At 42.2% G+C, this 22375-nt stretch overlaps 1 protein-coding gene across 1 annotated transcript in view; it reads left to right on the forward strand.

Moving 5' to 3' along the window:
• Positions 1 to 4618: 4618 nt before the first annotated feature.
• Positions 4619 to 22375, forward strand: part of SNX7 (sorting nexin 7) — a 62056-nt gene continuing 44299 nt past the window's right edge. Inside the window, exons 1-2 of the mRNA XM_045028689.1 lie at positions 4619 to 4834; positions 19454 to 19636. Coding sequence (XP_044884624.1) covers positions 4640 to 4834; positions 19454 to 19636 — 378 coding nt within the window. The 5' untranslated portion in view covers positions 4619 to 4639. The remainder of the gene's footprint in view (positions 4835 to 19453; positions 19637 to 22375) is intronic.

Consider the following 22375-nt stretch of genomic DNA (forward strand, 5'->3'; position numbering starts at 1 on the left):
ACCCTCCTCCTATGGAAAAATACCAGCATTTCAAGATGGTATCCGATACCATGTGACGTGATAACATGACCCTGCAGTGTCAAGGCAGTATCCCAGGAAACATCTCAAGAAAGAGGGAGATTAGTATCATCAAAGTCCTATTGTCCTTCCTAATGGCCCATCCAGGCCGTTTGCATACTGTCTGGTGCACATTCCCCAGGTGAAAACACAGTTGTAATTATTACATAGTCAATATTTCTAACTTCAGATACAGAAATGACACATGAATACAAATTGGATAATCACATTCAGTAAATCATAATTTTTCCAATGATACCTCACATGACCCATCTTGCATAAAACATATCTTAGTTATGCCATATTCGTATCATAAGCATATCTCTATGAACAATATGGGGCGTAGGGTCACAAGTAATTCTGGATTCTGAATTCTTCCTGGCAGCTATGATACCATCTTGCTGAAAATGTTTCCAAAAGCTGATTCCACAATGTTCACAGTGGGAATTTGTGGCCTTAAATTAAACATGAAGGTCCCAGGTACTTGAGGAACACAAGGAGCCTACTGAAAATGGGTCTTTGCAAATGCACTGAATAGTTTGGACTGATTAAGAGTAAAGATCCACAGAGATGTGTTTTAAACTCATAAATCCTCTCTGCTGAATGCAGTTCTCTGTTTATGCTATCTAGAGTATATCTGAATAATACAATCACTCAGCCTACAAAGTTAGAAGGATAGCAAACTTGCAGCATACTCCTCCCTCCTCTGGAGTCTGTAGAAGCTCCTTCCCTCAAACTCTGGCTGGGCCTGCATGGGTTGCGACGGAGCCAGGGAATTGCTGCTCTACCTAATGGGCTCCCATCTGAATCCAGAGGAAATACCAGTGGTAACATCTGTGAAGTTGATACTGCTCTAAATTCATTTTTACTCCTTATTCTGTGATCCCCTTTTTGAGGAATCACAGCAGGTCTGGAGCCAGCAATGCTAGCATGCCTTCTGGATTTTTATCAGTGATTAAAATGATGATTAAAATTCAAACAACTGTTTTAAGTACAGGGAGAGTACAATTTCCTCAAGTGAAGTTCAATGAATACTTTTTCCTCACTGAATGTACTTCAAATATAGATAAAATCTAGAAAGATAAACACTACCAGTCAGGAATTTTAAAATATAATGTCTTGCTAAACTTGATTAATGAGATAATAAAAAAGCTATAATACAAAAAAATCCAATTAAAATATCTTGTGAAATTTCTGTCAAAGAGAAATAAAGAACCAAGGGGACTGGTAAAACTTTGAAAAATTGGAATGATACACATGATAGCTTTAGTATTTGAGACTACTTTATATCAGTTTTATACTCTCACTGATTGACTGTCCCCTAGTTTATTAGGCTTCTCAACTGCTGATGTGTTGTGCCTGGAATTCTTTATTTTTATTGTTTTTTTGATATTGTTTTACAGCATAATCTCTGAATATAAACAAATTAGAAATTACAGCATGTAGGTACTTTCTCTGTACAAAAGACATACAGGATGTGGCACAGTACAATGTATTCTACACCAGTGCAAAGAAAACTGAAGAAGAAAGAAAACTCACCTACCACTCATATTAAAGAGAAATGAATAGATGATAGATTAGCTATAACTTATCATTGATGCAGGTTGAGAAGAATAAGATGGAATGTTCCAACATCTTGCTCACATTAGCCAGCTTTAATCAGTAGCTGGGTTGGGGGATGTGGGATAATAACATAAGGGAAGGAGCTCTTGGGGTCTGGGTAGGAGCAGAGGGGCAAGAGCCACAAGATGGGGAGCAGACTGGAAGGGGAGCAGCCCTAGGGCAGCTATACTCCCCTCCAGAACCTGGAACTGAACCCACGAGTCCTGACACTCTACATTTCTCTGCTGTCAGCAAACAGTTGTGAAACCCCCGGAAAAAAAATGTGTCTCATCTCCTTCTAGTGGTTTTTCCGCAGAGGACAACCACCTACTACTACTACCAGTTATTTCTCTGTCTCTCTCAAGAGGTCTATGCTGAGAGTATAAAAGTTTGAACTTTGTTCATGACCCAAGCTGAGGGTCAATATGTTTCCACATGGTAGAATTTCTGTGGGTTTTTTAACCATTTGTTTATTTTAAATAGGAAATTACATTAAAAACTACATTAAAACAACATGGTTAAGACTGCAATGTAAAGCCATCAAAAATCAGGAAATGCCAGAATTAAGGGTGAGTCTGCATTATGATAGTCTCCAATTACAAGATGTTTTTCCATAGACCCCTACCTCACTGAGTGAATTAGTATTATTCTATGTTTATTTTTATTCTTTTCATTGACTGTGGATCAAGATAATATTTAATACACAGTACTGAATATGGAATTATTAATTTCCTCATGGTCTTTCCTATGGTACTCTCCCCATAATATCTGAGTGCATCATATATGAATAAATTATCTCCCCAACACCCATCAGATCAGGTGGTATTATTATTCCCATTTTATAGCTGAGGCACACGAGTGTTAAGGCAAAAACAGTGAAAATTGTCTACTAATTTGGGGTACATAACTTGAGATATCTAGGGCCTAATTTTTTAGAGTACTTCACCTTTTTACAGGACTTCATGTGTTCAAAACACAGCTCCAATCCACTCCACTTTTCAATTGCAGTTGTTAGTGCTCAGGACTTCTACAAATCTGGCCCAAGTGTCTCAAATCTGGCCCAAGTGTCTGGGCATCCAGAAAATGAGTCACATGCAATTAGTGGCTTGTGGCCAGCAGTGAAATTTGGTTTAAGTGCCTTTCCTTATAGCATCATATAGAAATCCTGTGGCAAAGAGAGAGAGAATCCAATTCTACAGGGCAGCATTCAACTTCCTTAACCTTGAGACCATCCTTTCTTTTCCTGTGGTCCTCTGTCGTATTCATTTCAGACCTTCTAACAAGTGCAACATGAGGCAGGGGTTCTATAGGTAATGGCCTTCTTCTCAATACAACCCTGATTCATTCCCAAAGCACCATCCAACCTGTGCATTGAATGAGGCAAGGGACCTGTGGAAAAGCAGTATGTAATTAAAGACTATAACGTAATGCATGAACGAAAGGTCCCTGAATTAAGATTGCATAAGTAACCTTAATACTGGCATTTTCTAATTTTTGAGGGCTAGACTTTGTAACCTTCATGTTAACATCCTTCTTTGGGTGTAAATATGGATATATACCTATCTCATAGAACTGGAAGGGACCTTGAAAGGTCATTGAGTCCAGTCCCCTGCTTTCACAGCAGGGCCAAGTACTGTCCCTGACAGATTTTTGCTGATCTCTAAATGGCCCCCTCAAGGATTAAACTCACAACTGTGGGTTTAGCAGGCCAATGCTCAAACCATTGAGCTATCCCTCACCCCCCTGTACATAATAATATAATACATGCATATAATAATGTAATACATTGCTATATTGAAAAGTGGTGATGGCTGGCTGCTATCAAGTGAGTCTTTGATCCAAAGAACTCCTGACCTCCTAAAGTCAAGTGATTGTGCCAAGTACTCTCTTTCAGGCTCATTGGGAAGAGCAATTAAACCCCTTCACATACCACTTCAAACAATAGAGGGATTGCCCAAGGCACACGGCAGGTCAGAGCTAAACCATGTGGGATAAGGGTATTTTTTAAAATTGCAAACACAGGGGAAAGAATGTTGGCAATGGTTTTCCACCCAGTTTGTGTTAGTGGCAGAAAGCCAGAGAAGCAGATGTGAGTGTGATGCTGAGATGAAAAAGAAATAGGGCTTGGTAGACATAGCACTCCCTGAGAAGCACACTTGGGGATTGCTGAGCAAAGAAGATGCCTGCTGATGTTTGTTTCTACTGGTGATTTGGGAAACATGACTTTGTGTTTACATTTTTTGTAAATAAACCAAATCACACCAACCTCCCTCCTCCACTTGCAGCATCAATTTTTCCTCCTAATGGAAACAGCCCTAACAAGACCCCAACTATTAGCTAACTGCTTGAACCAAACATGCAACATTAGCTACATTTATCAATAAACTACAGAACGAACGTGGTGTTTTCAGGCTGTTTGCACATAAAAGCACGTGAGAAATGGCTGGCGGTGAGACGAGCTTTCAAGTTTACACTGCGCTCTTCTTCAGTAAGGCTTGATAGCACTTGGGCTTTCTAGCAGCTTTGGGGCTGCACTTTGCCCTGCCCCCTGGTGCATTCAGCCCTTGCCGAGATGCTGCAGGCTCATGACTCCTGGAGTGCCCCGCCGCCAGAGGCTGGGAGCGGCCTAGCCCGCTGCTAGGGCGGCGGGCTGCTCCCCACCCAGCCCTGCCGCCTGCGGGCTCCCGCATTGCAGCCCAGCCCGGGTGGGGGGAGCTACTTCCCTCCGCCTCCCCCGGCCGCCAGCGTGCAAAGCGCACCCGCGGCAGGTTCGCCAGGCCCGGGGGCGGGTCTGCTCGCCCCGCCCTCCGCGGAACGTCTCCTCCTCCTCCCGGGCTCGGCTCCCCCCGCTCCCTGCCTCCGGGCCCGGCTCCCCCCGCCGCCGCCGCTTCCAGGCCTGCGCACTGGGCGTGCGGCGGGGCGGGGCTGGCGGGCTCCGGCAGCCAATCGCAGGGGCCGCCGGCCGGGCTGCCAGCGAGGGATGGAGGCTGAGAGCAGGGTACCGGGGCCGCCGCCGCTCTCCGGCTCCCCCCCTGGCGGCGGGGGAGGAGCTGCTGCTGCTGCCGCTGCGCCCCGGCCGGGCCCCCCCGGCGCCGCGCGGGCCCCGCCGCCCCCCGCCCCGCCGGCGGAGCTGGGCTTTGACGACGACGAGGAGGACCTGGAGGTGTTCAGCAAGGTACGGCCCGGGGCCCCTCTCCCCGCCGAGCAGCCCGCGCCCGCCCGCCCGCCCGGGCCGGGCCGGAGCCGTGGGGGAGGGAGAGGTGCCCGTCCCTGCCCGCGCTGCACTTTGCCCCGGGCGCTGCCCCGTCTGTGGTGCCGCCAGGGCTTGTCTCCGGGGCGGCGGCGATGGGACGGGCTCCCCCGCCCAGGGCCCTGGCGCCGCCCGTCTCCTCGCGCCCCGCACTTGGGGATGGGGCAGCCCGCACAGTGCAGACTCCCCGCAGCGGGGGGCGGCCCTGCGCTGCCCTAACGTGACCCCCCCCCATCACCCTGATGCGGGGCGGGGAGTCATGGCCCGGGAACCCCAATCTTGCACTTGTCTGCAGGTTCCCGTGGCCGTGTAGTCGGAGCAACAATCCAGGTACAGTGACCTCTGCTACCTGGGCACGGTCCTGCAGGTTGTTAATTGCTCTAGGCAATGGCAATAAAGCTGGGCAGAGAACTAGCACTCTTCCCCTTCAAAGCGTTGCACACACATTACCCCGAGACGTCACCATCTGCTTTGTTTTAAAGAGCCGAAAATAGGGATTGTACTGAGTAGAAAAAGGAAAGACAAGCAGTTGACGTGCATGTAGTGTTCTAATTCTTGTAGGCAGCTGTTGTTTTCCACTCATGTTTCAAATAACCATTTAAAAACAAGGAGATAGGTGCCCCCTCCCCAGGAATTTGCATTTAATGGTTCTCTGGCATGCATAGAGGTGTTTGGTTTTTTCCCAATGGGGGTTCACCATCCATTAAGTACTGTAATAGTTTTAGGATGCGTTTTTAAATAAAAGTTGCTAACTTTTAAGTTTCTATTCAGTTTATGCCAGTAATAGGTGTTGGACAGCTGTAAGATCAAAGTATCCCCAGCTGTTATGCTTTTTGTACTAGAGAAGCTATTATGGTAATTTTGGATATTGGACGTCCGTGTTCTGACTCTCTCAGCAGTTTTCCCTCAGTAAACAATTATTGGCATTTGTTTTCATTATTAAACACCTAGGTAAAATTGTTTGGTAAATTTGTCTGTGGGTGCAAACACAATTCTATTATTGTACAGGCAGCTGACCTAGAACCTCAGTCTTGCAGTGTGATGTGCACAGGTCAGTGCGAGTTTCCCTACATAGTCCTAAAGTGGGGGCAGAGGCCTGTCTGTATACATCTTATTGCATTATCAAAGCCCTAGTTATTATCTTTAAGTACAACCCTTGAAATTTAAAGTAATGTGTCATGTGTACCAATAAAATACATAACAAATATAATATCTAAATATTTAATCTACAGCATGGTTTATATACAGTGTATATTGAAATATACTCACCAGTACACAAGTTTCAAACTTGAGTTTATTCAAAACAGTTTGAGTGTGTGTACCATTGTTGTGTATGTAAATCAAATGGAGAATAGGTATCATTTAAATTTACGTGTACTTTAATAGAGGAGGGGACAAAATGATTAGTGTCTGGAACTTGGTATAAGACCCAGATTGTGCAAACATTCACACATATGATTAACTACATTCATGGAAGTAGTTTCTGAACTATCATGAATCTTGTGATTGTTTGTTTTCTTAACACCACAGCTCCTGAAGTCGAGAATCTCACTGTTTATTTAAAACAAGTTTCTAGCCCTCATGGTTGCAGGAAAAAAATGTGGAAACATGACTTGAGTCATGACTTGATACCTGGCTGGGATGATTTAATGGGGATTGGCCCTGCTTTGAGCAGGGGGGTGGACTAGATCAGTGGTTTTCAAACTGCAGGTGGCGACCCAATACTGGGTCGTGGAATGGAAGGCACTGAGTCGCGGCGGCTTTGGTCAGCACTGCCGACTGGACGGTTAAAAGTCCCATCATCGATGCTAGCTGTTCTGACACTGCGTTGCACCCCGGAAGCGGCCAGAAGCCAGACCTGCTGCTGGCTGCTGCACCCCAGAAGCTGGACCTGCTGCTGGCCGCTTTTGGGGCACAGCATGGTCCGTGGTGCCAGGACAGGCATGAAGCCTGCCTTAGCACCCCAGCTGCGCCACTGACCGGGAGCCGCCCAACATAAGCCCATGCCCCAACCCTGCATCCCAACCCCTGCCCCAGCCCAGAGCCCCCTCCCTCATTCCAAACCCCTCATCCCCAGCTCTGTTGGGTCACAGGCATCAAGAATTTTCTTCAACTGGGTCACCAGAAAAAACGTTTGAAAACCAATGGACTAGATGACCTCTTGAGGTGTCTTCCAACCCTAATCTTCTATGATTCTATGGTGGAAGTTTAGAAGCCAGAAAAATAAAATGAACTCAGTTAAAAACAAACAAAATCTTTTAACCCATTCTGATAATTTCTGAGGTCTAACTCATAATATTTGAATTCTTGATGTTGGCAATAGTGATAGAGTTAAGTGCACGTTTAAGTGTTTGTAGGTTCAGGGCCTAATTCCTTGGCTTTTGGGCCCTGATCTTGAATTTGGATTCGTATGAGTTATACTCATAGACTAAGGCCAAAGGGGACTTTCATGATCATATAGTCTCACCCACTCCTATAATAGACTCATAGCCTCTGGATGAGTTATTGAAGTCCTCAAATCATAATTTAAAAACTTCAAGTTACAGAGAATCCACCAGTTACACTAGTTTAAACTTGCAAGTGACCCAGGCCCCATGCTGAAGAGGAAGGCAAGCACCACCCCCTACCCCCCGCTAATATCTGAGGGGAAATTCCTTCCTGACGCCAAATACGGCGATCAGTTAGTTGACCTCTGTATCCTCTTGGTGCCCACTCGCATGGCTCCAGTTGTAAGACTAGGTAGGGCCTTGCAAAATTCTTTGATGCCTTACGTTGGGTACATAACTTTTTTTTTTTTTAAACAGATGAGTAAAATATCACCAAGGTGGATAAAAAACGATGATTCTTCTTTTAATTAAAAATTGGATTGTTTTTATTTAAATTAGACTTTTTGGATTAAATTATATTTTTCTTTTTTAAAATAAACCTGTTTAAAATAAAATCTGAATTTAATACAAAATATGTTAAGTCCTAAACTTCTCTTAAAATATTTACATAAAAAGTATATATGCTGAATCCATAAGCCTCTGTCAAAAACTTAGATGTTTACCCCTGAGTCTAACTTTTGAGGTCAAGCTTTATAAATATGGCAAAATAAGTCAGTCTGAGTAATTTAGGAGATTGTGTCATTTTCAAGATTTAGGCAAGACCAGGAACTTAAGCGCTCGTCACTTTCACTTGGACATGTTTGAAAACTTTCCCAGACTGCCCTGAAATAATCAGTTTACTTCACTGACTACAGTTAATCCCTCTGTTTAATAAATCATTTAATTGTAAGTGAAACATGTTTTGATACATGAACTTCTCTTAATAAAATGTTTAAGGTTGTTTTGTTTAATACAAATACATTTTATATGCTGTTTTGTGTGTTTCCTTAAATTCCAGTTACCATGCTTATGCAGCTTGATTCAAATATGAGCAAAAAGTAAATTATCTAGTAAATAAGCAATATATCATTCACTGTTTCCTAACATACTCAAATGTACAATTTAATAAGAATCTGAAGATATTAGGCCATATTATTCCTTAAATAAATGTATACAGTTATAGTGTACCCTCCTCGATAGCAAAAAGATTTGCCAAATCGAGTGTAAAGGCTCTCTCTTGTTGTAAATCAACATATTAGAATGGTTATATCAATCAATGAGAATGCATCTTTCTTTAGAAAATAACTGAAACACAAAAGGAAAAGTTGATTTAATATCAGTGATTTTAAATTGAGGCTTTCCACTTGGTCATTTAAATCACCTCAATCCATTCTGAATATCACAACGATAAAGAATGGATTAATTCATTTTTGACTTGATTGATAAATGTTGTTATAGTTTTTCAAAGCTATACAGTGCTTGTTCTAAAGTGTAGAATAATACATAAATCTAGAGGAAATAATTATTGTGTATGCAGACACATGTGTTGGGAAGTACAAATAGGCTACCCCTCCATCTCATTAAGTGCTTTTTCTTTAACGTGGTATTCTTTAATTCTTCCAAGATTGCAACTGCTATATGAAGATGTGTGAGTTGGTGCACTAAATATGACTCAGTTATGGTAATAATTTGTTTTATGTCTGATTTGGTAAAATCAAGATCTGTCATTATTAACGTCTCTTTTCAAGCAAACCCTCAAACTTGGTAAAGAATAGAGCATGCACTGAACCAGTCTTGATAAGGCAAACAGGCTCCAAAAATAGCATATGGAGTGATAACCACCTACCCTCTGAGGCTTCTTAAGTAAACCCAATAGATTGCTAACTCTCTGAAATGAAACAGTGGAATATCTAATAGTATAGTGGTAGAAGCAGCAAATATTTCATCCTGAAGAAGAGCTCGGTGTGGCTTGAAAGCTTGTCTCTTTCAGAAGTTGGTCCAATAAAAGAGATTATCTAACCAACCTTGTCTCTCTAATTAAGTGCAAACTCATTTGGCATTGATGTCACACGTACTTCTGTAGCACTTGGACCGTAATTCAACATTTATTTACTTGAGCACACATTTCCAGTGCTTCTGTAAACACAGGTAGGCACTGGGCACAGAGGACTGGGAAGAAATTAATACGTTAGAAAGCGACAAAGAGTCCTGTGGCACCTTATAGACTAACAGATGTATTGGAGCATAAGCTTTCATGGGTGAATACATACATCCGATGAAGTGAGTATTCACTTACAAAAGCTTATGCTCCAATACGTCTGTTAGTCTAATAAGGTGCCACAGGACTCTTTGTCACTTTTTACAGATCCAGACTAACACAGCTACCCCGCCTATATTAGAAGGATAACTGTAGAGACTTCGCATTTACTATGAAACAGTTATGTGTTTGATAGTACAGTACTGAAGGAAAAATCTTGATATTAATAAAGTAAGGCCAGAAGGGACCATTAAATCATCTAGTCTGACCTCCTGTATACCACACCATACTGCTTACCTCTTTAGTGAGCCCAATAGTTGTTATACTACAGCATATCTTCCAGAAAGATGCCCAATGCTGATTTGAGGACATCAAGAAATGGAGAATCCATTTGAACAATTTAGTGCAAAAGAGTGCAAACACATAACTTAAAGAGTTATTTTACTTTTATTTGTGTGATCTTGGCTTTTGGCTTTACTGTCTAAGCTAGGAAATGTATTCAGGAAGTAATACTCATTTGCCTCTGAGTATGTCTACCCAGGGATAAAAAAACCCATGGCTGGCCCAGGTCAGCTGACTCAGGCTGGTGGCGTTTGGGCTGTGGAACTGAAAAATTGCTGTGTAGATGTCTGAGCTCTAAGACCCTGCGAGGGTGGAGAGTCCCAGAGCTCGGGCTCCAACCCAGGCCTGAATGTTGCAATTTTTAGCCCTGCAGCCTGAGCCCTGGGAGTCCAAGTCAGCTGGCCTTGTCCAGCCACAGCCATGCCGTGCGGCTTTTATCCCTCGGTAGATATACCCTATATCTGCTGGTCCGTTGTAATTAGTTTAGTTATGCTGCTGCTTGCTTATCAAAGGGATAAGGTACCTTATATAAAAAACTTGTTATAAAACATGGATTGCAATCAATATTTAAGGATAGCTATAAAAACTTTATAATTATTAAGAATCCAAGTGGCAGAAATGTATTCCCTAATCATATCAAAGAGAAAATATAACACCTGTTAAAAGGTATCCAAAGTGGTAACTTATTTCTATAAACAAAACAAACATTTCACACTATGTTTGGAAGCATAGCATTCTTTTTTTGTCTTGAACATTTGTACTGCTTTTGTTTATAGGTGAGGAAGACAGTTTACTTAAGATGCAGATTTGGGATCCGATTTTCAATGGTAGTGAAAGTCTCCTGCAAGGTTTTTAATACTTTCAACTTCTTCTGTAGCCAGTGGGTGTTGTGCACACACAGTTCTTTTGCAGGATCAGGCCCTTTTACGTGATTCCCAAAACAACTTGCTTTCTTGTTTCCAGTCTCTCAGACTACCTATGTTGTTAACTGGCTGGTCCTGAATTATACCTTGTAGTTACATACCTACTGTTAAAGGGGTAGTTATGAGGCAAATTTTGGTTTCAGATTTAACTTGTTGAAAACTTACTGTTCCAAAATCTATAAAATGTTCCCAATAAAAATAACTAGATGCAAATTAGCTGTGATTTTTTTTCTTTACATATAGTCTTCTGTGGAATTTGTAGCCTAAACAATGTTGTATTGTGCTGGTACATGAGTATCTAAAAGTGAAATTGACTTCATTTTTCATTTAATTCAGTTTAGGCAATGAAAATAGGCCAAATAGCTACATGGTGAAAAATAAGATTTTTTAATTGTTAACTTTAATCTAAAGGTATTATTCAGAATATAAACACAAAGCATTTATTTTGTAAAAAAGCACATGGATGTTTAGCCTGACATTGTCCATGTCACAGGGAGTCTCCGTCACTACCCAGTGTTTGACTGCTTGACCAGTTCATGTTGTCGCTCACACACCAGGTTGTTATCTTTTCACCACTTGTGTATTTATTCTTTCCTTGCAAAATATCACAGTATAATACAGGCTTAGAGCAAGATGGGGCTTCCCCACAGTCCTTACTCCTCAGCCCAGGCTCACCCTCTGAGCTTTCCTTCTGAGCTTCCCCTTGCTTCCACTTACATCCTTTCAATTACATCATTAGCCCAGTAACTACCACCCAGGTGCTCATAATTCCCAACAGAAAGTGTTTAATTGCTCATAGCTGAGCCTGTGGCCTTCTTCATGCTGGAGAGCATCAGTGAACAGGGTGCTACTAATCATGCCATGACTCAGTCCCTTTAATATAGGAACCTTGACCGGTATCTGGAGAGAAAATATCAAAGGCCAGCACCCAGTGTTGTCAGCCTGATTGGGCATTGTGTAATATTCAAGGTGCAGGACCTGTTCCTTTTTATGTTAACCTCTGTTACAATGGTTAAAAGAGTGCTGAAACTTGTTCCGTCTTGTAAGGTAAAGTCAAATCAAAGTGTTGTCTTCAGTTTCCCTTCATCCTCTGCTTTCTTGAATTTCATGATACACGTGATACCCCATGCTATAATGGGATGACATAGTTTTGACCATAGCTGCCAGGACTTTGGTTATTGACCAACTCAAATTCTTGACTATGTTCTCCCCTCAAAACTTCAGTATGCCTGCCCAGGTCTACCCCTTTGGAGAAATCTTCTCTGTCAGCCACAGTATCTGAGAGAGCTTGGAAAATCTATTTGGTCTGACTGTCTGTTCAGGAATACTGTTATGTACTGAAACTTGCACTACTCTTCACTAGTTGTTGGAACAGTCATCTATAAACTGAACCCAATAGGTTAATTTTCCACCTGAGTTCTTGGCAGATCGTCAACTGGCGTAAGCTGCCAGAAATCTGCTGAAGTCAATCGAGCATCTGTGACAATTTAAACCTGTTGAAGATCTATCCCTACGTATATGTTCAAGATTTTTCTGTAGGAGTTTGATACTTTTCATGTAAATACATAATGTGGAACTGAGTAACCTTCTCTATTTGAGGTGATTTTGCGAAAGGTATATGTTGGAAATGCAAAGAAATTAAGGATTCTTACTTGGAATTCAGAAAAACATCTACCTCTGAAACTTTTTGCAAAACTTTTATCTGTGACAACTATCAAGTTAAATGACTGTAATAAGAAGCATCAATGAGTTTTTAGAATTGGATGTCCTGGTAAAAATTATTTACAAAAAATATAGTTTTTCAAATGTCACACACTCAGTTTGTAATCTAAGGAAATAATAAAGTGAGACATCTCTGAGCAGTTAACTAGCATAGACATTGAATTTGTCAGTAGGCATACATTTGGCTGTGATGTTAATCAGTTTTATGAATGCATAAAACTTCTCCTTACTGACATTAAATTCTTTCTTAACATAAATTGCTTGTTAATTTGGTGGCTTTTTAAAGGGACCGACTTGAAACAGTATTCTTCTAAGTGTCCCCTCCTGCAGAAAGCCGTGAACAAATACAATCTTGATGGAATGCCACATAGAAACCACCATATCTATAACCTACAAACATTTATATTCTTGAAAAAATACCAGTAGTCATTGTGCTACTTTAACAATCTAAGTAGTGAGATAAGCCTTGAGAAAATATGGCAAAGAAATGACAGGGCCTTTGGCTTTTGGAGAGAAAATGCATCTTTAAGTTAGATATAGGTTAACTTTACAAATAAGAAGAATATCAAGCCTCACATCATCAGTTAACCTGAATAATCAGTGAAACTAACAAGTCATGATGTGACCAGTGTTTTACATAGCATTTATGCCATTTAGGCTCCACTCGCACAAATGGATCCACTGGTGCAAACCCTATTTATTGGAACATATGGGTCTTCACTGGTACATATATTTGTCTGATCTGGACCTTAATCTTCTGTTTGTACAGCAACAAAGAAGAAAATATTAAAAAGAGAAAGTATTGCAAAGTCACAAATTGGCAACATTCAGCTCAGTTTCTGAAGTTGACTAAGCTTCAAACTGACATACAAAGTAAATTCATTTTCTGTTTATGGTACTTCTCCAGTTTGTCTTTGATTACTTGGGGTGGATTAGATGCAAAATGTGTATGATCACTAATTCACATACAGCTTGAAAAACCTGTATGCACTCTCTTACTCCTCTACAAAGAACAGTATTTTATTTATAGCTATATCTTCATCGGTGTGGGTATTAAAATGCTCTTTTCTCTCATGCTCTATTTTTATATACTTAGTGCACAGGAAATGATTTTTCCCTCCCTTTCAGGATCAGCAACTGCTTCTTTCTTCACCCCTAAAGGCCAGAAGCACCAGCCCCTTATCCATATGTCATTAAAAAAAACTAGTGCTCGGTGCTTCTTACCAAAAATTATGGCTTCAGTAATTGCCACTGTAACCGTGCCTCAGTGGGTCACAAGTGAGGATGCCAAATTCAGGACAAACTGCTGAGAAGTAGGGCAGATACACCCCAAGACTGGTGGCTAATCCCCCATAGGATATACCAAATCAGAAACAAAAGTAAACTTCTGGTTCACCACACTGGCTAACAAGAAGTCATTTAGGCAGTTTCCTTTTATTCCCGTCCTTGTATTACCAAAAACACTAGACTTAGAGACGAGTGGTTCTTCAAAACCAGTCTCTTCAAATAAAAGGTTCTTCTGATCCCAAATGACTAGGCAGACATCCGGGTCAGTATATAACTTAGATCTTACCCCAAAGTCACGCTGATGCCAATCCTTTAGTATCTAAAATCAAAAGGTTTATTTATAAAAAGAAAGAAAGGTGAGAGTTAAAATTGTTTAAAGGAATCAAATACATACAATAATTACAAAGTTTTTGGTTTAGGCTTGTAGCAATGATGGAATAAACTGTTGGCTTAAGCCAAGTCTATGGCTGCTTCCAAATCATTAGAAGGTCCTCAATTCCTTGGTTAGAATGCTCCCATTAGTATAAGTTCATAGTCCAGAGGCTGGAGCAGAAAAGAAGCAAAATGGTGGGGTTTCCAGGGCCTTTTATATCTTCTGCCATGTGGAAGGAAACCCATTGTTTCGAATAAAGCCCTCAGCACAACTAATGGAAAATTACAGATGACAAGATGGGAGTTTGGAGTCACATGGGCAAGTTACCTGTGCATGCCTGATTTCGCTTAATCATTGCAGGAAGCCGTTACCTATATTTCAAATGCTACGTCCACTCAGTGTAGATGGGCGACTCCCATAGTCCATTGTGAGTTGTGTGTCCTTTTGATGGGTTACTCAGTTTGAATAGCCCCTCCAAAATGTGCTGGCTAACTGCCTTGTTGGCGTTACCCCAAACATTTGAAATACAGGTATAGAGCCAATTCTCAAAAATTCAAATGCAACAATGATACATGTGTACAAATAGCATAATTTATATTCAGCAAATCATAACCTTTCCACAGACATCTTACATGCCACATTTTGTACAAGATTTGTTGCAAATATAGAACAGTGGTTGCAACAATGATCTATATGGTCATATTTTAATCAGATAACGTCACACCCTTAAAACCATAAAGGCCCAGGGCAATGTTTACTTTTCCTTGTGAATCCTGCCCCCAACCTCCCCAGTACTGGTTTACCTACATTTTTTTCCTTATTGCCAATATCTTCCTGAACTTGTTTCCCATATGTTCTATATAAATCCTATACCTGGCTACTGAAAACTTCCAAATCTCCAAAACATCTGATATGGACAAAGCCAGGTATTTGAGTAGCCTGTCACTAGCACTCCTTTTTAGTAGAACAGTTGGTCAGGCCACTGACAATGGTTTCTTTCTTGCTGCTCTAGTCCCAAGCACTTAATCTGCAGAGGCCTCTAATGGCAGCTTCTTTTTCCTCCACATCTGCAAGCATGTAGCGTGAGGCAGACTGCAAGCTCCAGATGCTTGACTCTGATTGCAGCTCCTGCTGTAAGCACATCTGCTGTGTGTCCCAACATGTTGTAATATTTGGGTAATGGCAGAACGTGACTTTAAAAAGACTTTAGCGAGTCAGCTGAAACAAAAAGCATTAGGAGGATGAAATAAGAAAACTACAAATTTTGAAGGAGGATATGTTTGCATACCAAAATTGACAATGCCTTTAACATTAAAACTACCCTACAATAATAAATCTAAGATACTGTTTGTTTCATAATCATAGGTAACTTTGTCTTCCCTTCACCCTTCTTATTTTCCTGTGAGTCAACAACAGAGTTTTCAAATGTGTAATATTCCTTCTAGATTCCTACAGCAGAATTGTTGCATACTTGAGTAGTCTGCCTGTGTTCTTTTATAAGTAGGCTGAGTGATGACAATGTAACTTGCCAACCAAAACACAGCTGGCTGGTCTAATTTTAGGCCCACAAACTGAACATCCCTCTCAACTACATGGTTACTCAAATCCTTTCTGTGGTGATGTGCTCTTCTCCCCTCCCCAGAAGGCTTGTATTGTGTCAGCACGTGGCCATTTTGTGCTAGTGTCCTGATCTAGCATATTTTGAAATGGCTTTCATTCTGCATCAGAGGGGTAGCCGTGTTAGTCTGGGTCTGTAGAAGCAGCAAAGAATCCTGTGGCACCTTATAGACTAACAGACGTTTTGCAGCATGAGCTTTCGTGGGTGAATACCCACTTCTTCGGATGCAAGCAGTGGAAATACTGCATGTAAGTTACCATACTTAGCCAAATGGAGTTATGCAACTATAAAAGCACAACTCTTACTTCTTCCCCCACACTTCCAACCAATGCTGATTAGGTGCCAGAGTAAATAAAAAGCTTTTGAAGGCAATATGCTCTTCAATGGAGTAGAAGTGTCTGGAGAGAGACTAGGTAAAGTCAGTAAAATCATTCTACTGGACACACACTTAAACTCATACTTGGCTGAGTCCCTCTAGTGGACTATCACCAGTCTGTTGTAATTGGACCCAACCTTTGGATCCCACGTGCTTCCAAGCTAGCTGGCTCTGGGCAGACTCCAGGCACTGTTTCTAAGGCTGGTTGTGCTGTCACTGTCTGTCATCCTTCCTTGGGATGTGGGACTCCATAGTGCAACCGCCCTGGGCCCCAAATCCAGTGCTGGGACTTCCCATCCCTCCCCAGTCACTTATGCATGCTCCCCTAGCACCTAGCTGTGGGTGCTCTGGCTTACAGATTAACCCTTCAGGAACCAGGTGGCACTTAAAGCAAGGAACACAGGCTTTGCAACAGGAGTTTCTTAATCACAGTAACATTTACTCCTAAAGTATACAAGAGTTACAGATCTTTAGGAAAAAACAAAAACGTATATGTTATCTTCCCCTGCCTCTGTGTTCACCCCTTCTGGTGAGGCCTAGGCTACTCATTGTGTCATGAGGTAGGTATCTCTGCCTTCTGCAGGCCTTTTGCTACCTGAGGGTGGTTGGCTTGAGGGGAGAGGGAGCTGAGAGCAGATCCTGATCTTAAACAAGGTTTCTGCCCTCTCTGTCAGGTGATGAACTGATCAACAGCAGAACTCCCGTTGGGTGGTTAGTAAGTCCCAGCCACTCTGGAGTTCAAATTGGAAAAAACTTGGCTTGTCTCTATAGCAGAACCGTCGTAGGCTGGACCCTTTACTTGGAAGACTGTCACAGTTGATGCCTCTTGTGTTAGCTTTTCAGGGAGGTTTCCAGTGTTACAATAAGCTGCCATTGGTCTGTCCTTGATGGCTCTAGGCAGCTACAGTTATATACTCAAAATGAGAATTTGAAAGTCCCAGTTTGATACAGACATACACCAATCCATCAAATATGGTCCTGAAGAGTGAGAGGTTCCTAAGGAGGGGCAAATACTGACCCTCTGAGTTGGATTGAGCTGAAAGCTATCAAGAACAAGTTTATGATTTGTGCTGGACTGTCCCAAGAGAATGTGAATAAAGCTGCCAGCTGCCTCAAGCTGGGGGAGGAAGAATCTAGCTTTGTAGTGAGATCCTTGTAGGACTGTGATTGGCCAGTTTATTTGATTTTTGTTTATCCGGTTCTGATATTATGCCTGTAAAATCAAAGCCTGGCAACTTTAAGATGCTGCAGCTTGTTAAATCTATCAACTATGACTTACCCATTGTGTGAAATTTGTTCTTCCCGCTGATGGCGATGGCTTCACTGCACATTAAGTGGTGGGGGACATTGTCTGGCCCTTAGGAAAAGGTGTATGGCCCTTTATGGGCTGGATGGCCAGAATGACTTGCTGCAGCAGGAGGATGGGGTCCACCTGTCAGACTTGGGAGATGACACGTTTTTGGTTGATATCAAAGAGGGTATTATTGATGCATGGGGGGAGGCTGCCAAGCTAATTGCTGGCACTTCCTTGTGGTGGATGTCCAGTGCAGGTTTTCCATAGGGAAGGGATAAAGTGATCAGATAGAATGAACTGGGAAAGAATTTAAGGGAGGTATTCTTTAAAGGAAAGGCTCCTATGATTGGTATAGCAGGGAACTAATCCCCCTCTTTATGACCCCCCCCTTAACCATCATTTGAGGGGTGGGAGTGGCGAGGTCCCAGTAGCGGGTAGGCTGGGGACTAGGATGAATAGAGGAGGAGGGCTGGCAGCACTCACCCCCCTCCCCCCATATATATAAATGATTCTAGAATTCCTGAACTGTATGCTTCTATCTGCTGGTTACTTCTTGACATTTAAGAATAAAGTTGTGGCCTAATTAATCCACATCTTGTTGTCTCCTGTCGTCTTCCAGCATAGCCGGACAATGGAAATGGTAAATTTGGTTTTTATACCCTTCTCACTTACAGAAGAAAGCTGCTCAGTGTACATCTAACTTCAAAAATATGGACTAGATGCTTTCCCTTTGCTATAAGAACCCCATAAACCTTAATGGTTTGCTTGAGCATTGAATGAGGCTAAGGTCTCTTAACATAAGCATGGTCTCATGTGTGGCTCGTACTTTGATGGAAGGGATATTTAGTAGGTGTGCTCCTTTTATTAAACTGATACCCCAGTATTGTGTTGGAGGTCATTTTGTGAGTAGAGGTGCTGTCTTTCAGATGGGGCTTAAAACTAAGGTCCCAGCTGACAGTCTGTGACCTGGTAAACACCCATGGCTTTTTTTTTTCTTTCTTTTTTCCTTTGCCAAGCATAAGAAAAAGAGGTCCTGATTTTCTGCCTTAAATCTTTCTGAATAATAAAACTTTCTAACTAAAATTGGAGAGAATTTTTTTAGGGCATAGTGTCCTTCCATCTTTGTCCTAATCTGTTATATACCATAGCATAGCTACATGCTTGTTTTTAAAAGCTACTATCGTCATACCAGAGAGATCTGTTTTTCTGTCCTGTGGTATATATATATGTAATTCATAACCTTAGTACCACTGGATTTAAAAAAAAACATACATAGTTCTTATACTGCTGATCCTTCATCGTCAAAGATTCTTCAGTTAAAAACTGTACTGAAGGTCTTTAATAATAAACATCTTTAAATAAATTACAAGGGGATATAATCATTTCATAAAACATCTGAAAGGAGAAGAGGGTAGCTATCTTGGTCAGGTTGCAAGAGAGAATTTAGATTTCAAGTCTTGGGTATCTGCCGCTAACAACTTTAATAAGGTTGGTAAGTATCCTGTACAGTACAGTGGGTGCTTGGTTTAACTAGTTTGGGCATTTGTAGGTGACTTCTGTTTTCAGCTAATAATGTTGTTGTCAAATGTAGTGTTCTGCTATTCTCTCATCAGTCTTGTTCTTGTTTTTTTTTTTTTTTTTAACCACTCATTGAATTGACCACTGAAAAGGATAAGAGGATGACAAGGGTGTTTGTGGTATATTTTTGCAGTTTTATCTGCTCTTTCTTTTACCATCTTAACTGTTCACTTCAGGGCAGTGGTGGGCAACCACATTGGCCGGGAACAGCGAACCGCGGCCACTGGGAGCTGCAGGTGGACGGGCAATGTAAACAAACTATCTCGTGGCTCGCCAGCGGATTACCCTGATGGGCCTTGTGCGGGCCGCCAGTTGCCCACCACTGCTTCAGAGCTATTGTTCTGATGTCTGAATCCTCCACCCTTATATGTTAATAAGAATTTCTTCAAATGTCTTATTTATCTATAGGATACATCACTGACTGAGGCAAATTCATTCAGTCCTTTGATACCAACATCCCCCTCTTCTATGCTAAACCAGTACAAGTTTGAAGATGAGCCAGAATTAAGGGATCTCTTCATTACTGTTGATGATCCTGAAAGTCACATCACTGCCATTGAGACTTTCATTACCTATAGAGTTGTTACAAAGGTAAGTGTTTGTTAATAGTCTTGATAGTTTAAGTGTAAAGTAAAACTTTACAGGTGTTAGTGTTTTAAAGGATTTCAAATAATAACCTTTCTAACATTTCAAAATTATATTCTGATTTTGCAGTGAGTTAACAGCTTAGTCAAATTATTTCCAACTAGCAGCTAGATTCTGAAAACACTTTTAAGGTGAGTAAGGTTACTCATGGAAATATTTGCATGACTGAGTGCTGTAGAGATCATTAAAGGACTAGCTGAAGTTATTTTAATGATTGCAAAAGCAGACTTGTGTGTGAAATTGGCATTTGCTGTTGTGTCCCTTCACAAGAACATGAAACAAGAGGAAGGCTGATGCAGTTGGAAAGTACTATATTGGCATAAGTATTTGTGGAGCATGGGTAGGCCATAGAGAAGTGGTCGTTATGCTTGGCTGTCAATATGTGATACCTTGCTCTTCACACCCCCTTTCAATTCTGTTTTCCTGTAATTGGATTGTTTGCTAGCACAAAGAAAAGTTCTCCTCCGATTCACAGTTAATTACATTTTGGTTACAACTACAGCAATTTCTTGAATGAAAAAGTAATATTAGGAAAGCATTTAATGTGTTTTCAGCTGTCTTTGAATTCAGTTTCTCAGCTGGAGAAGGAGGCAAGCCAGTATTATGAGACCAGCCAATTCCCTGGGGATTATCAGCAAGTACTGCACATAGAGTTGCCAGCTTTCCAGTTTGCAGAAAGCCGAACGCCCTTGCCCCACTCCCTGCCCCGCCCCTTCTCTGAGGCCCCACCCACACTCACTCAATCACCTCTCTCTGTCACTTGCTCTCCCCCACCCTCGTTCATTTTCACTGGGCTGGGCAGAGGGTTGGGGTGCAGGAGGGCTCTGACTGGGGATATGGGCTCTGGGGTGGGACCAGAAATGAGGGTTTCGGAGTGTGGGATGAGTCTCTGGGCTGGGGGAGGGGGTACTGGCTCTGGGTGGGAGGTGCGGGCTCTGGTATGGGGCCAGAAATGAGAGTTCAGGGTGTAGGGGGGCCGCTGGGCTGGGGCACGGGGTTGGAATGTGGGGGGGTGAGGGTTCCAGCTGGGGGTGTGGGCTCTGGTGTGGGGATGGGGCTGAGGGGTTCGGAGTGCAGGATGGGTGTGTGTTCTGGAAGGGAGTTTGGGTGCAGAAGGGGGCTCAGGGCTGGGGCAGGGGTTGGGGTGTGGGAGGGGGTTCAGGGTGCAGGCTCTGGGCGGCACTTACCTCAGGTTGGCCCCGGAAGCGGCCATCATTTCTCTCTGAGTCCTAGGCGGCAGTGCGGCCTGGCGGCTCTGCACACTGCCCCTGTCTGCAGGCACCGCTCCTAGCACCCATTGGCCGTGGTTCCCGGCCAGTGGGAGCTGCGGAGCCGGCAGTCAGGCCGTGGGCAGCGCGCAGAGCCCCTGTGGCCGCACTTGTGCCTGGGAGTTGGAGGGAAATGCAGACCGCTTCCAGGGGTTGTGCGGAGCCAGGGCAGGCAAGGAGCCTGTCTAAGCCATGCTGCACCGCTGATCGGACTTCAAACAGCCCAGTCAGTAGTGCTGACCGGAGCTACCAGGATCCCTTTCCGACTGGGAGTTCCGGTTGAAAACCAGACACCTAGCAACCCTAACTTCACAGCCTACATTTTGAGACCTGCTATATTCATTTATTTTGCCTCTTTTTTGCTGAAGGTTCTCTTACAACAAATTTTCAAATGAAGAATGTTCCCTTTGTTTATGCAGGAGGGATAGGGTTTTTGTTGGAAAAGGGGAGAATGCGTGGGGGGGGATGTTTTCTGCCTTCTCTTCTATCCATGATTAATTTGAAGTATAAATTCATGATGATATAACAGCTCTGTTGTCAACCCTAAGCATTCAAAAATAATGAGTCAGGTCTCAGTTAATCAGAGGTTTGCTCAAAAATTACAAGATTAAATAAAATTGGGTGGGGAGGTTCTTTTTATTTGCATTCTAATTCCTGAGCCTTTAACATTCACTTGAATCATGTTCTAAAGCTTTTCTTTTCAACCACAATGGCTAGGAACTTTTTTTAATGAAAACTGATATACGCTTGTAATTACTTGGCTCCAGGAGCTGGGGCTTGTTTTAGTCTCCTCCCATTAAAAACCCAAGCAAACAAAAACCACACTAATATCATGAGACATGATAAAATCATTAGAGTTGGCAGCACTGTAATAGGCATGCAGTTTTGCTGAAGTTTAAGGTTCTCCTGGTGGGTACAAAACTAAAGTTGGTGACTGGTAGTGCAAACCATTAAATCCTGATGTATATGTAGTTTTAGTGGTGCCCAAACTTATTACACAGGAGAGCCACATAAATCTAAGAACAATGTTGTGTGGACCAAACAAATTCTACATATTTTAATAAGATTTAAAGTCACCTGTGTTGATTTATATTTTAAGTTCAGCTTGTTTTGTATGTATTTAGATAGGTTGTTTCTATGTACAGTATTGTCTATTTACACACCAATGTAAACTAAAATGGTGTAAACATGATGATAAAACACTAATGAATTAGCCATTAGTATATTGTGGTGAAGAAGGCTGTGGGCCTTATGAAATGCTCTGGTGGGCTGTGTATGGACTGTGGGCCGTAGTCTATCTGAAATGGCAGGGCAACCATGGTCTATATGAAATGGTAGGGTTTTTATGGCTGAAACGTGGCTAGGTGGCTGATAACAGCTGATATCAGGGACATGCTTCAGTTATTTTCAGTTTATT

This window comes from Mauremys mutica, chromosome 8 (genome assembly GCF_020497125.1).
Source record: "Mauremys mutica isolate MM-2020 ecotype Southern chromosome 8, ASM2049712v1, whole genome shotgun sequence".
NCBI lineage: Eukaryota > Metazoa > Chordata > Testudines > Geoemydidae > Mauremys > Mauremys mutica.